The sequence below is a fragment of the Chaetodon trifascialis genome, chromosome 19, assembly GCF_039877785.1.
Source record: "Chaetodon trifascialis isolate fChaTrf1 chromosome 19, fChaTrf1.hap1, whole genome shotgun sequence".
Lineage (NCBI taxonomy): Eukaryota > Metazoa > Chordata > Actinopteri > Chaetodontiformes > Chaetodontidae > Chaetodon > Chaetodon trifascialis.
The window spans coordinates 20,045,824-20,060,469 of record NC_092074.1 but is presented as its reverse complement, the minus strand read 5'-3'; the positions used below and the strand labels follow the sequence as shown (position 1 = coordinate 20,060,469).

The window sequence follows — 14,646 nt, the reverse complement described above, 5'->3', positions numbered from 1 at the left end:
CATATTGATAATGCTAGCATGCTGACATTTAGCAGGTAGGATATTTACCAAGTTCTCCACCTTAGTTTAGCATGTTAGCATGCATGTGGGAGCTAATTAGCACAAAGCAAAAAGTACAGATGTAGTTGACGGGAATGTTTTCACTTTTGTGGGTATTTAGCCGAAAACGAAAGTGTTGTATGGATTAAATTTGATTGTGGGACTAGATTAAGGTTAAGGTTAAATACAAGTGAAGGGATCACCAAATGAATACAAATGTCTAAACATCTTCACCAAATTTCACAGCGATCATCCAACAGTTGTTGAGACATTTCAGTCTGAGACAGACAGACAGACAGACAGCATGGCACTCAGCACTGTGAGCGTGGCTAAAAATACACATTCTTCAGTCCTGGCAACTGTCTAATTGTTTCTGCTGTTACAGCACGAAGTCATTACATTTGCTTGTAATTGAGCTGCTTTTCTGCCACACTGCTTACATTGTCGCCTTGGAAGTGAAACTCTAAATGGATTATATGCTGAGGTGATAACGACATAAAGAGACAAAAGCCACACACACTCAGTGGAAACTCGACGGTTAATGATGGCCTTCATGCTCTGCTGGTTGAGGTATTCTCTTTAGGAGCTCGGCTATAGAAAGCAAAGTATGGAGGGGGAGAAACAGGCGGGGGGGGGGGTGTACATACAGCTGACTGCTTGTGCGTTGTTTTTCTATGGTTGTGTGGGTGGCGATGTGCGCTGCTGTTGCACCACAGTGTTTTACTACAGCTGACATTTGCTGAGCTTTACGGAAACAAACAGCACACACTGCTCTGAATACACACACTCTGACCCTGGGAATACACTCTCAGCCTCACACTTACACACTGCCGAGATGGGGTTTAATGTAAACACAGCTGAGCGCTGCAGTTTTACTGAAAACACAGGACCACTGCATCCCCATATCGAGGACATGGTGTGTGTGTGTGTGTGTGTGTGTGTGTGTGTGTGTGTGTGTGTGTGTGTGTGTGTGGGGTCATACCTCTCTGTGTCAGGGGGTCACACAGGACAGAGGAGCCTCGCTAAAGGACGTCTAGCAGAGAGACACAGACAGAAGAGAAAGGCAATTTGAAAAGTCTTTTCAGGTTGGGGACAATGATGTCAAAGGCTCTTTGGAGACAGCACAGGACACACTCTAATAAGACCAGCCTCCAACATCTCTTCACACTCTCTGGACCTCTGCACATGCTTGTTTACATCAAAAACTATCACTAATTTCTGGTCAGTTATAATCTGCACTAAAGCTACAGCCACACTTTTCAATTAAAGTCAATCAACACCACGTTGTTCTTTACTTATACACTGAACAAAGTCTTTAAAAGCTAAGTTATGAGCAATTGATAGTGTTTCTGTACCATTGTCCACTGTTCTGGATATGTGCCACCAAAATCCTCACCAAACAACATATAACAAACATAATGCTTTCACACGCTGACATGTCATTAGACTCTGCTCAACAAGCTCTCAGCAATCCTCCCACAACAGAAGATCAAAATATTGTCCCACAAACACTGCGGTCTTACTTAAGCCTTGTGGATACAATGAGCACAAAACACGGCGTATTTCTGCATTTGCGTTAAATTTCTGTGCGTGAGCCACGCATTAATGAAGCTGAGTTCATGCAGACAGCTTTCAAAAAGTGAGTGAATGTACTGAAAACCCAAAGGCAGCTGGATGTAAAATACATCCATGCAAGAAGCAGCTGGTTGCAACGTGTCAGCTGATGTCACAGTAGCAACAAACATAAAAGACAGCAGTGACACAGCGTCATACTCTAAGCCAATAGCAACATGAAAACATGCTTTTTGCTAGCACGTTATCACCAGGCGTGTTGACATATCAGTTACAAGAATACGATGTCCCTGATCGTGTCTGGTTGCCTCAAACGGGGCACGTGATCGTAGTCGCCATACTGAAAACCGTCAGCCTGTGCCTATACTTTCAGCTGTGAAGGGTAGAGCTGCGTCAAAACACAGCACAGACCAAGACGTGCGTGAAACAACTTCATTTTGCCCAAACGAAGGTGTTGTTTTTCATACTGAGAAGAAAATCATTAGAACAGTAGGTCTGAAACAGTTTCTGCTTCTTCTTCTCTATTTTTCCTGGCTTGGGTCTGGTGATGAATGTGCTGGCCTGTGCGTTTCCAGTGGCTGGGGAGAAGCCCAGTTCACTGTCTCTCCTGATGATGAAGTACTAACTCAATAAAATAATCCACAGACTAATGAAAATGATCATCGTGAGTTGCAGCCCTGTACGTTACGCACTGCACATGCACACGTACTCGAGCACTCACGCATCACTGCATGATGCAAATGTTATGTTCAGCCTTACGCATTACAGGATGTTTGTGACTGTGAGTCAGAGGGGCATCTCATCAGTGCGGACCACCCAAGCAGCGCACCTGTGCATTTACCACACACACACACACACACACACACACACACACACACACACACACACACACACACACACACACACACACACACTACAGCCTCTCATCAGAACAGTGGTTGTACTCATGCAGGCCCAACACCTGAAAAAAAAGCAAATGGTCCTGAACACAAACACACACCATCTCATCCATAAACCACTCTGTCTCTCTCACACACACCTGTTCTCAGGAATCAGCTGCTCTTGGTCTAAAGCATGCAAGCTGCAGGCCTGGTTTCTAAGCCAAGAAATCGTTCTGTACCGACACCCGCGCTCGACTCACCGCTGTGTGCTGTGGGTGAATCCACGAATGAGAGCGCTGTGGGACAGAAGAAGCAACGCAGCAGTGACACCAACACAGCAACAGGCGTCAGGCAGGCGAGGTGGTACTAAAGAGGGGTAAGAGGGTGTTTACCACCCTCTGCACACCACACACACGCACCATGCATGCCACATGACCGCATTACCATTTGCAGCTGCTCGCTATTCTCACCGTCTGCCCTGACAGGACCTGACCAGAGAATGCGTGTATGTGTGTTATGCATGATATATATACAGTATGCTGCAACTTTAGATACCGCCGTCGCTGAAATACCAATGAGCTCCATTTATCCTCTAAACGGCCCTTTCCTGTAACACATGAACAGATGAGGCTGGTCAGTCTGACCCACAAATCCTCCAAAAGCTCTGCAGCAACTTTCTATTTTTTTTTTTTTATGTTAAACAGAGAAGCTTGGAAGTTTGTACATTTTGAAGACTTGACTGCATTACTGGTGGTTTGCCTCCATCTCAAATGTCCTGAAACATTTTAGGGATAATACAGACCAAATAAACTGTCAGTAGACATTAAATAGAAAGCTGGAACGTTTTAGCTGTGGTTTCTACAGGACAGGGAAATGCAATTAGCCTCTTTACAGTCAGTGGGTCCAGTCAGTGTAATCCAGCTCAGGGATGAGACTTGTTTGACTGAATGTCTCTGCATTCATTGACACTGAAGTGGTTGATTATTGGAGGCCTTAATAACCTGAACTAACTCCAGTGTGCTGCAGCAAACATGCATGAATATGTCTTAGTAGGGGAGCAGCATTTGTAGTAGCTGTAATGGTACTCTGCGTGTCAATGGAGATTTAAGTGCTGCATGACGGTTGGGCTGCAACTAACAATTCAATTTCTCAGATGTCAGTAAAGTGGTCTAACTACAGGAGCTTTCACACCTCAACGAGAACACAGTCACAGTACAAACATCACAGAAACACTTTCATCTGATTACCAGCAGCTTTAAGCAAAAGCAAAAGTCTCTCCCTGCTTCTCCAGCCTCTCAGTGCCGACCTTTGACCCCGTGCTGCCATAGAGACAACCCGACTGACCCGGCACGACCCCGGGGTTGTCACCAGGCAGGTAAAAACAGAAGCAACACATCTCTGGTGACACGTTTAAGATGAACAGCTAGCATGCTAAGGGTGTTCGGAGGACTGGTCCAGAAGTTATAGCATGTTCTCAGGTGGAGGCATGGTGGAGTCTGTTGGAGAGACGTACCAGAACCCCAGAGGACCTGCTCCGATTCCTTCAAAGTCCAAGAGGGCTCTTCTGTTTAAAATAGAACATAATACCAAGCCTGGACTGGCATTTCTGGATTTTATACAATAACTGAACTCAAGCTGGCGACTAAGTGATTCTGTAGCCAAACTGGGAAAGTACTTGGTTTTAAGCTCTCCAAGATCGTATTCAGACAGACAAAGCATTGCATGAAAAAATGCCAAATTTGCACATTAATTTATGCAAATGAATGAACTTGACACAGCGGGCGTATGTGCCAAGTTACACACTGGGCTTTGCTCTAGACTGTCACAAAAAACCTAAAACAACTGCTGCTGTGTTAACGTTACACACACAAATTCCTGTCTTGTGGTGCAACCACAAATCCAAAAAGGTTGGCATATTGTGTGAAACATAAATAAAACAGAATGCTATAATTTGCCATTTTGTTAAATATATGTTTATTCTGAATCTGATGCCTACAACACAGGAGCAACTAAAGACTGGGAAAGATGTGGAACGCTCCAAAAACACCTGTTTGGATCATTCCACAGGTAAACAGGTTGATTGGTAACAGGTGAGAGTATCATGATTGGGTATGAAAGGGGCATCCTGGGAAGGCTCAGTCGTTCACAAGCGAGGATGGAGAGAGCTTCATCACTTTGTGAACACATGATTGGATAAAGGATGTTACTGCATGGGCTCTAAACTGTTGTCAGTAAACACACTTTGTTTGCGAATGATTGCATTCTGTTTTTACTAAGTTTTAAACAGCTTTTTTGGAATCGGGGCAGCATTATTCTTGTGGAGTAGCAGCAATAATCAAAGTATTTGTACGGGATTCTTGCAGATTAGTCACCAAGCTCCACATCAGATCTGAGAACAGGCTGACTGTTTCAACCACTTTCAATCGATTTGGCAGTTGAAAAGCTTTCAGACTCCTGGATCTATTACTCAAAGTGGCCTTCCTGGATTGTATTTCATCATCTCACCAGACCTGAAGTACCTGAAGCAACCAACGCAACCCTTGCATTGTTTTCCAGTAACACAGCTCTGTTTCCAGTCTGGATGCCTGATGCAGTGGTGTGTCCTACTATCACTCCTCTAACATTCATTTACACTTAAACAAACCCTAAACCTGCACCTGAAACCACAGTAGACCTGGTCTAGAACTGAAAACTGAACAGATCAAGCTTTTAAGTGGAGAGGATGGTACACCCCGAGGACTGTAAGGCTGCCACGCTAACTGCAAAAGAGAGGATGAAATGAAGTGAGAAACAGTAAAGGATAGTGCAGGAAGGGAAGATGAAGAGGAAAATCAAGATGCATTAAGGAGTCAGAGTGGAAAGAAGCAGAAAGTGAGAAACAGGGGTGGTGAAAGAGACAGGAAGAGAGTACAAGGGAAACACAAAGAAAGAGAGACAGGAAGCGAAAGTTGTGTCTGCTGTCCTGAAGAAACCAGAGTGCATAACAGCAGAAAAAGTTTGAAGTTTGAAATAATTCACAATATGTGCAAATGGCATGCCAGTTTACCTGAAAGATTTCAGGAGTGGGAAAACAAAGATCCAAAATTCAACTCAACTCTTCATCACAAAAATCCTCTAAATCAGACTCTCAGTCACAGATCTTAACTTAGCCTTCAATTAGCTTTTATCTATTTCTTTGCCCCTGAGCAAGTCATTTAAAACAGTTACAAAACCCCAAATCCAAAAGAGTTGGGAAGCTGTGTAGGACATAAAAGACCAGAATCTGATCATTTACTGATCCTTTTTGACATATACACCACTGAAAACAGCACAAAGACGATATATTTAATGTATTTCCTTTCAGCTTCACTGACTTCTGTAAATATCTGCTTATTCTGAATTTGACGCAGCAACACGTTTCAAAAAAGTTTAGACAGGCACAACTAAGGACTGGGAAAGATGGGGAATGCTCCAAAAACTCCTGTTTGGGACATTTCACAGGTAAACAGGTGCAATAATCCAAGTATTTGTACTAGATTCCCTCAGATTAGTCACCAAGCCCTACAGCAGATCTATGAACAGACTGACTGAGGAGTATCTGTGACCTTAGAAAATCAGGAATCCAATACAAGCTGTTATACAAACTATTAATCAATGACCAAGACTGGTAGTTTTTTCTATCTAAGCCTACTTAGGCTGTCATTACACTGCACTGTATTTTACTGCTATTCAACAAGCCACCTGAGCATTGACTCAGATGCATCAAACACACCAGACAGTGAATCTTAAATGAGTAGAGAGCTGTGGTCCCCCGGAGTATTGGAGAGCCATCCAACTGCTCCTCCGTGCAAAATGAGGAATACTTATATTTCACTATAATTTTACTCTGAAGAAATTACATTAACTAGAGGCTGGATAGGAATGACTGTTCTTCTAATCATAGGTTTCATCCTCACCGCTATTATCTCCCCACCCTCAGTGGAGACAGTAACACAATCAGCACGACTGTAAATCAGCAGCTAAAATCTTTCCATATGGAGACTCTGAGATGAAGTGTTACCACGCAGAGGCTGGTGTGAATAGACCGGGAAGGATTCTCTGCAGGTAAATCAGATAAAATACTACGCTTCGCAACAACTTGCCAGGAGAAACTCAGACACAAACACATATTTTTATACCTGATTATCATGCGCAGGGTGGTGGGTGCCAGCAAAACTGGGACAGTCAATTCTCCTTTTGCGCTCTCATTTTACAGTTAAAGATGTAAACAAATTGCCAGCATAAAATATGCATCTACCATGGAAAAGCAAAGACCCTCAGGAGACAGTTTGGAACACAGCCCATCAGTTACTGTGATCTCTCTCTCTTTCTCTGTCATCCCTCTCTTTTTAGTTTCCTCCACAGGGAGCAACAGTTTGGAAAAGTCTGCAACCCGACTGGACACACACTTGAAAATACACTAACTGTTTCTGGTCTGGCTTTTGGATTTTTACACCAACCATATGTTTCTGTCAGAGTCTATAATTGCACTGTTAGTTAATGAACTGGACCATTATTTGACTGTTTGATCATTAGCTGCTGGTTAAACAAAGAAGTAAATACAGAGCTGCTTGGCTGATGGTTTGCAGACTTTTTTTTTTTACTGTTGCTGAAAGAGAAAACATCTGTATTTTGAATTCTTAATTGGAGGACAGACAGCTGAATATGATATAAATCTGCTTCTTTGGTTTATAGTTACGAAACCAAAATAGCGTTTTATGAACTAGAGCCTGACAATAAACCAGCCAAACGATAGCTGATTATAGATCAGTGCATCGAAACTTAAGTACTGAAATGCAAAACATGTTCAATGTCATTATTATGTCATTAAATGCATTCTGGGACGTATGGGTGGGGGTGGGGGCTCTCATACTGTGCTCCAGCTCTAAAAAAGCTTAGGCCGTCTCTGATAACACCTTTTGACAGGCCGGGGTGTGATGAATCATTCCAGCTGACCCCGCAGGTCAGCTGGAATGATTCATTACAGTGTTAATGATTCATTAAAGCATATTGTGATTTATTAAATTATTTCATTTCATCCAACCGATCAGATTACTGATTGATTAGGCCTAACGCTGGCATCCTTCTTACAACAGTCTTAATAGATAACTTACATCTGTTTCCAATCAGCTTGTTGCATTTATATTGGACATACAGACATGAAACCAAGCCTCAATCAGAGCCACTTAATATACAGTGAGCCGAACTTCACAGTGGACAGTATGGATGTCAAAAAAGTGTTAAATTTTATTCCACACAGTCTGCAAGCTTGGCGATAACGAGGTAACGTAAAATTGCCTGATTTTTGAATGGAGTTTGGTTCCTCCCACAGAGGAGAGCAGCATTACTACGCGCTGGTCAAACACCAATAGTAGTTTTGATTTGAAAAGTGGGCATGACTTACGGCTACTACAGCAGCCGACACAGAAACGGACACCCCGTTAGACATTTTATGAGTGCAATATTTCAGACACTTTGAGCTGCCATGGATTTCAAAGACATGAGTCAAAGCTCATTTTAGTTCTGCCTAACGTTACTTCTGGGAAGCTGCGTGACATCTGAGCGGCCATATTGCAGAAAAGTTTAACTCCCTGTTCACCTTGTTCCCCCGAATGAATGTGTTCTTTAACTCTCCAAACTCGGATGAGATTTTCACACTTACTTCAACTACAACCTAAACTTTTAGTCTGCGCGACTCTGCTAGCTATATCCCCTTACAGGCTACGTGAAACGGGGTCTACTCACCGGGACTCTTTTCGGCAGGTATTCGTGGCTAAATACCAACATCAACACTTCAACGTGTGGCACTGACTTTAGCTAGCTGGAGCCCAGTTTAACTCCGCTTCCTCTTTCCACCGTGTTTTTCGCCCTCCTCTTTGGTTTTAATAATATCGTCCCGGTCCCGTTATTTATATCCGTTGTGAACCATGTTTCACACCCTCCATACCCGCCCGCCGCCGCCGCCGCTGCTGCTGAACCGGTTGCTGCCGTGATGAAGTGCACTATTTTTGAAAGAAAGTCACTCCTCTCTCCGGTCCCGTCCTGCCCCCTCCCCTCTGACAGAGAGCGGTGTACGCTGCCGACACAAAACCAACTCATTACCCATTTGACAGTTAACACCACTGATTCTACAGTAACTAACTTTTGTTAAAAAATATGTCGTTTACTTCACACAGGAAGGAAAACCAGTAAGGTTATCGGTTGCTTTAACCGTTACAATTTCCAACTGATAACTTTTCCGCTAATCCACATCCATAAAGCGGGTACACCCGGGAAATGCTACCTTTTATGCTATTTTTATGCTAGTTTAACTTCAACGGAAGGTATTAAACGACCAAACTACGGGTAGAACTAGAGGTCAATTTAAAGTTAGTTTACAACAGTGTCCAGTGCTGGGAAGTGACCAAGTGGCTAATCCTCGGTTATCCTTCGACTAGCCTACATTTTTCTGACATCTGCACTCACAATTTACATTGCAGATTCAGATTTTATATGCAAACCTTATTAGCAGCTGAAATATGGAGCATTTTTATGCATTAAACCACCCAACAGCAGAGCTTGGCTATATATAGTGCTTAAAATGAGCTTGCCAGTGGTACCAAAAGGCTGCTTACACCAGTTAAAATATTCCAGTAATGCAACATTTATGCTAGTTAGTTTGTTATTTTGCATGCTGTTGGATAGATTCATTGATTGTCATGGATTAGCTGAATTTAAATATAAATGTTGGGAAGTAAAAACTAAAATATTTGCCTTTTAAGTGTAGAAAAGGAGCATAAACTAGAAATACTCAAGTCAAAGCACCACAAAATTGTATTTATGATTAAAGGTTACATGCTGCTACTGCTGTTTGCAATGTGTTTGTGTAACTGATGATTGCTTATTGCTTTCTATTCCTTCCCAGGAGAAGCTGGAACATTATTTCCACAGTATCAGTCGACCTCAGCCTCTCTTTCTTTCTGTATTGTGTTTGACAAAGCTTCATTCTCCAGAGGTTGTGAAATTCATCAGCCTTGTGTGATTAAACTACAAGTATGCACCACACACACTCTGGTACTCTGCAGATCACAATGAAAATTAAAGCGACTGTGTTACGTTGGTTGGCTAATTTAGAGATTAACAAGTTGATTGAAATGTAATCTTCAATCGTGACTGTTATGTACTTTTTTAGGGAAATCCTGGGGGAAAAAATGCCAACTCGTTGAAATGATTTGCTCATGGGTTGCGAGATCAAACCGCAAGTTTTCCAACACATGCTATGACTGAAACAGTTCCCACTCAAGTCCATCTGTGTACAAATATGTTCAGTACATTGATGTAACTGAATTACACATCTAATTTCATCACTTGCATTAGTGTGACAAAATTTCTTGTCTTTATATTTTTAATACGCTGAACATCTTATATGTAACAGACGACGGTGAAGTTTTCTGTAATATTGTCATATTGTCTCAAGTTAAGTATATTTGTAGTGCCGCATCACCCAAAGAGTCATGCACAAATTGACATTTTAAAGCAATTTTCAATCTCAGATACAATGTTAGGGGGAAAAAGTCAAGAAATATCTTTCACAACACAAAGCCAGAAACATCAGACTATTGTGCAAAACAATGTTCCATCCTAAACAGAATACTCATGTAAGTGTACTTCCCGTTGCCATGTCAATCTGGCAAAAGAGGGAAATCCCTCTCTTTAGACTTTAGACCGCTTCTTTATTGGGAAATGATTTTCTCTCAGCATTATGTTTACGCTTCAGGGTCAATGCAACACAAGTGACGCAAGCGCCCAGGTTTAAAAACGCGGGCAGAAAACTCCACAGAAGAGCTCTGACTCCAACTAAGCAGAGACTGGATCATTGTTTTTTTCTGAAATTAAGAGTTGGATTTCTTCTGGCAAGCAGCATGAAGATGTGGGCGCTGGTGGTTGTCATCTGTGTTTTCCTACAGGTAGATAAAGATACATGACTCTCTACATGACTTTAAGATGCAACTCTGTAAATAGAAATGAGTCTAAAATGTGAAGTTTCTTTGTAGCATCTTAAATACAATGACTTCCAGGGGGACACGGTTACATTAAAAGGGGAAGAATAATGAGAAATGGTTGTTTCCTGCATGCGAAAAAGGCTTAGAAGACGTTGGACAAACAGACTAACAGTGGACTGTTGCCTGATGCTCCTGAGTTTTCATTAGAAAAGGCAACTTCTGTGAACAGGGAGATTTCATGTGTTCATGTGTGAAAAAGCGTGGGTATCATTATTGCTTTTGTGAATGATAGTAAATGGACTTTATATGTAATCAAGGAGAGGAAGAATTAACTGTCTTTGGTGTAAAGCTTAGAGAATGTCTTTATGAGCTTATCCACATTCAATTCATGAAAAATTATTTGATAATTCTGAATTCGATTTTTTGTTAGGGATTAGCAATGTATGAAAACACAGTTTTGTATCTGAGAAGTAACTTTGTGGTGCCAAATACATTGTTTTAAAAAACAAAGAAGTGCAAAGCAGAAAAACAAAGTCAGCTAAAATGAAATGTTATAAAAATACATTTGTGTATTTGTGTCAAGCAAGTTACAGACCAATTAAAAGTAATAACTTTTAAAAAAATGAATTCATCAATCAAAGGCAGAGAAAAGTCAGAAGAAATCAAGAGTAACCGATTGAGCTCTTTAAAGGTATGAATTAAAATAGTGGTGTTTGCTATCTCAGCATGCCGTGAAATTGAAATTGAAAATTGTTTGAATTAGCTTTACATTTTGTGATATTGAGGTAAAAAAGAGGATAATGTGCAACACATACACACAAATCTGCAGTTAAATGTAAGCCTATTAAGACCAGTGTGGAGGATTTAGTGGCATCTAGTGGTGAGTTGTCATATTGCAACCAACTGAATACCCCTCAGTGTACCCCTTCCATTACTAAGGATGCGGGAAAACCCACTTTGGCTAATAACGTAAAAGGTGCTTTCCAGAGTCATGTTTGTTTTGTCCGTTCTGGGCCACCGTAGAACATGGCAGTGCAATCATTTCTGCCGGTGCATCATTTCTGCCAGTAAATCCCCATAAATCTTACACACTGAACCTTTAAATGGTGACAGATCATTGGCCAAAGTCACGTACATTTTTACGTTTCTGCTTGCAGGTGCCAGGTTGTTTTCCATCATGCCTCATAATGGGTTCTGTTGCCAGCTGTGGCTCCCGCAAACTCCGCTGGGTTCCTCCTCTCCCTCCCCACATCACCCACCTGTACCTGGAGATGAACCACATTGGTGAGATCAACTCCACCTCCCTGTCAGGCCTGGAGTCACTGCTGGAGCTGGACCTTGGATACCAGTATGTGCCGCTTGTAATCAAGAGCAACGCTTTCAGCAGACAAACACGTCTGAGGAGGCTGATCCTCGGCTTCAATGCCGGCCTTCAACTGGAGCCAGAGGCTTTCGTGGGACTGTCCAGTTTGAAGAATCTCCACCTGTATTCCTGTTCGCTTCAGGAGTCCATACTGAAGGAGAAGTATCTGGAACCACTGTCCTCTTTAGAGACTCTTGACCTCTTCGGTAACCAGATAAACAGACTCCAGCCATCAATGTTCTTTACAAACATGACCAATTTGAAACATCTGAATCTTAAGCTGAACAAAATTGCCAAAATATGTGAGCCTGATCTGGTTGGTTTCCAGGGAGCGCACTTTGAGGTCCTGAACTTGGACTCTGTTCAATTTAAGGCCATGTTGAGGAACGGTTTTGACTGGCAGACATGTGGGAACCCTTTCAGAGGAATGTCCTTTCAGACCCTCGACCTGTCCCACAACGGGTTTGGTGCGCGTAAATTCAAGCAGTTTTTCAGAGCCATTGGCGGGACTAAGATCTCCCATCTGAAACTGTTAGGACACATGGGTAAAGGATTTTCTTTCCATAATCGCCCTGATCCAGACCACAGAACATTCGAAGGCCTGAAGAACAGTTCGGTACTTAAACTGGATCTGTCTAAAAACCGAATATTTGCATTGAAACAGGGGGTTTTTAGTCCACTGAAAGAGGTCACAGTCATTGACATTTCCCAGAACAGAGTGAATCAGATATACAGGAATGCTTTTGACGGTCTCCAGGACCATTTAAAAATGCTCAACTTGTCAAATAACCTGCTTGGGGAAATCTATTCTTACACTTTTGCTAATCTGACAAACCTGCAGGTGTTAGACTTGTCTTACAATCACATCGGAGTGCTGGGTTATGGATCATTTAGTGGATTTCCCAAATTGAAAGCCTTATATCTGAGAGGAAACTCTTTACGAGACCTGGGCTTCCCTGCATTGCTACCCAGCCTTAGTTTCCTCCTCTTGAATGACAATAAGTTGACATCAGTGAGCAGTCTCACACAGTTTGCCAGAAACATCACGTATCTGTACGTCCAGGACAACAGATTAACAAACCTGGACGACGTTTACACCTTCTGGAATCAACTGAAACACCTCCAGGTTCTCTTCCATGGAGGAAACACAATCAGGTGGTGCACACTCAGCAGGCAGGTTTCAGCAATTAGCTTGAATAATTTACAAGTCCTGGATCTTCACAGCAGCTCCCTGCAGTCTGTGTGGTCTCAGGGGAGATGCCTGAGTCTGTTTGATGATCTTGGACATTTGGTTGCTCTCAACTTGAGCTTCAACGCGCTGAAGTCGCTTCCTCAGGGCATTTTTAAGGGTCTCACCTCAGTAGTGGAGATGGACCTCTCATCCAACGCCTTGACGTACCTCCAGCCTGATGTACTACCCAAAAGTCTCAAAGTACTCAACCTCGCCAACAACTTCATAGCCTCCCCTGACCCCGCCGCTTTTCACTCTCTGAGCTTCCTCAACCTAAATATGAACAGATTTCACTGCGATTCAAACCTGACGAGCTTCCTGACTTGGCTGAGCAACAACAACGTGACTTTCCTGAGTCCCGTAAAGGAGCTCAGGTGTGAATTTCCTTCTGCTTTCTATAATGTTCCTCTGTTAAATTACTCCGATCAGGTCACACAGCAGTAAAAGGAACAAAAAGTGGACAAACACGTCCTTTCAGGGTGACACCTAGAAAATTAGAAGGAATTAATCACAGGTGTCATGAGTTTATCACACCATGCTCTCCATATTATTTGAATTTGTAATCAGTGCCAGATAATGTAATAAAAAATGCCTAAAATGCTGAAAACATTATAATAATCCATTACAATTGCAGATAATGTAATATTTTTAAATTTGTAATTTTCATAATATAATTAAATCTTGCTTCAGAAAGAGATTTTTAAAATAGAAATAAATGACTTTATATGCTGAAATTATACATCCTTCACTGACCGCCTGAAACAATTACAGCAATGCATGTTATAACAGTATATTACCAATGATGTAGGTCTGAAGCCATCATGGAGTACTCACATCAATGCCGTTCTTGTATTTCTAATGTCAACAACATACATCTCAAAAACAAAAAGATTAAAAGATAAATTGAATCAAAGCGTGTTCGTTTCTGAATTTTTTGAGGGTTTTGGGACACCAGTGTATGCATATCATTACACCAGCAGGGGGAGCTGCAGAATAATCCTAAAGGGTTTTGGCTGTAAAAGACTCACTTCTCCTCCAGTGCATGCTGGCAGAAGCTCCAGCTCTCCACTCCAAACTAGCGGATAAATGACCTCCAGAAGATACAGGCCGGTTAGAACAGGCTGAGACAGCAGCTGGTAAAGCATCAGTGGTGGAACCTGGGACTGCGCTGTGGATGGACACCATCCTTCCTACATGCATTTCAATGGTGGCGCTACGGAGTGCTGACTAACATTGATCTGAAGACTGTGAAGGCCATGGCACATCATGCAGTGTTTGTGTTTCACTCCTTTATTTAGGGTTTTCTTTCAGTTTTAAGTTTATCCAGCATGTAGCCCGGTTTTAAACACACAGTCGCCAGGATTTGTTGGACCAGCAGACCAGCATTAATTCATAATTTAGCATGTAAAGTCTGCATTAAATTAACAGTGAGAGTAGTTAATCTGACAGTACAGCTGCGTCTGAAGGTTTGTCACAGACTATGCTGTTTCCACTCTGCGTGGCCTAAATCAATTTCTTCTGCTCCAGTTCATGGCAGCCTGAGTTAATGTTAAAGAGGCA

At 42.1% G+C, this 14,646-nt stretch overlaps 2 protein-coding genes across 6 annotated transcripts in view; one reads left to right on the top strand and one right to left on the bottom strand.

Moving 5' to 3' along the window:
- Positions 1 to 8,521, bottom strand: part of LOC139347373 (dystrobrevin beta-like) — a 30,207-nt gene extending 21,686 nt beyond the window's left edge. For 4 of the 5 annotated variants that reach the window (XM_070986926.1, XM_070986930.1, XM_070986931.1 and 1 more), the window contains exons 1-2: positions 8,256 to 8,521; positions 1,022 to 1,072 (exon numbers count right to left, since the gene is read on the bottom strand). The gene's annotated coding sequence lies outside the window, so the exon portion shown is untranslated. The remainder of the gene's footprint in view (positions 1 to 1,021; positions 1,073 to 8,255) is intronic. The other variant, XM_070986927.1, reaches the window with a different exon arrangement.
- A 1,828-nt stretch (positions 8,522 to 10,349) lies between these two features.
- LOC139347372 (toll-like receptor 5) lies at positions 10,350 to 13,651 on the top strand. The gene is made up of 2 exons (XM_070986925.1): positions 10,350 to 10,456; positions 11,650 to 13,651. The coding sequence occupies exons 1-2, from the start codon at positions 10,412 to 10,414 to the stop codon at positions 13,528 to 13,530; spliced, it is 1,926 nt and encodes a 641-aa protein (XP_070843026.1). The 5' UTR covers positions 10,350 to 10,411; the 3' UTR covers positions 13,531 to 13,651.
- The last annotated feature ends 995 nt before the right edge of the window (positions 13,652 to 14,646 follow it).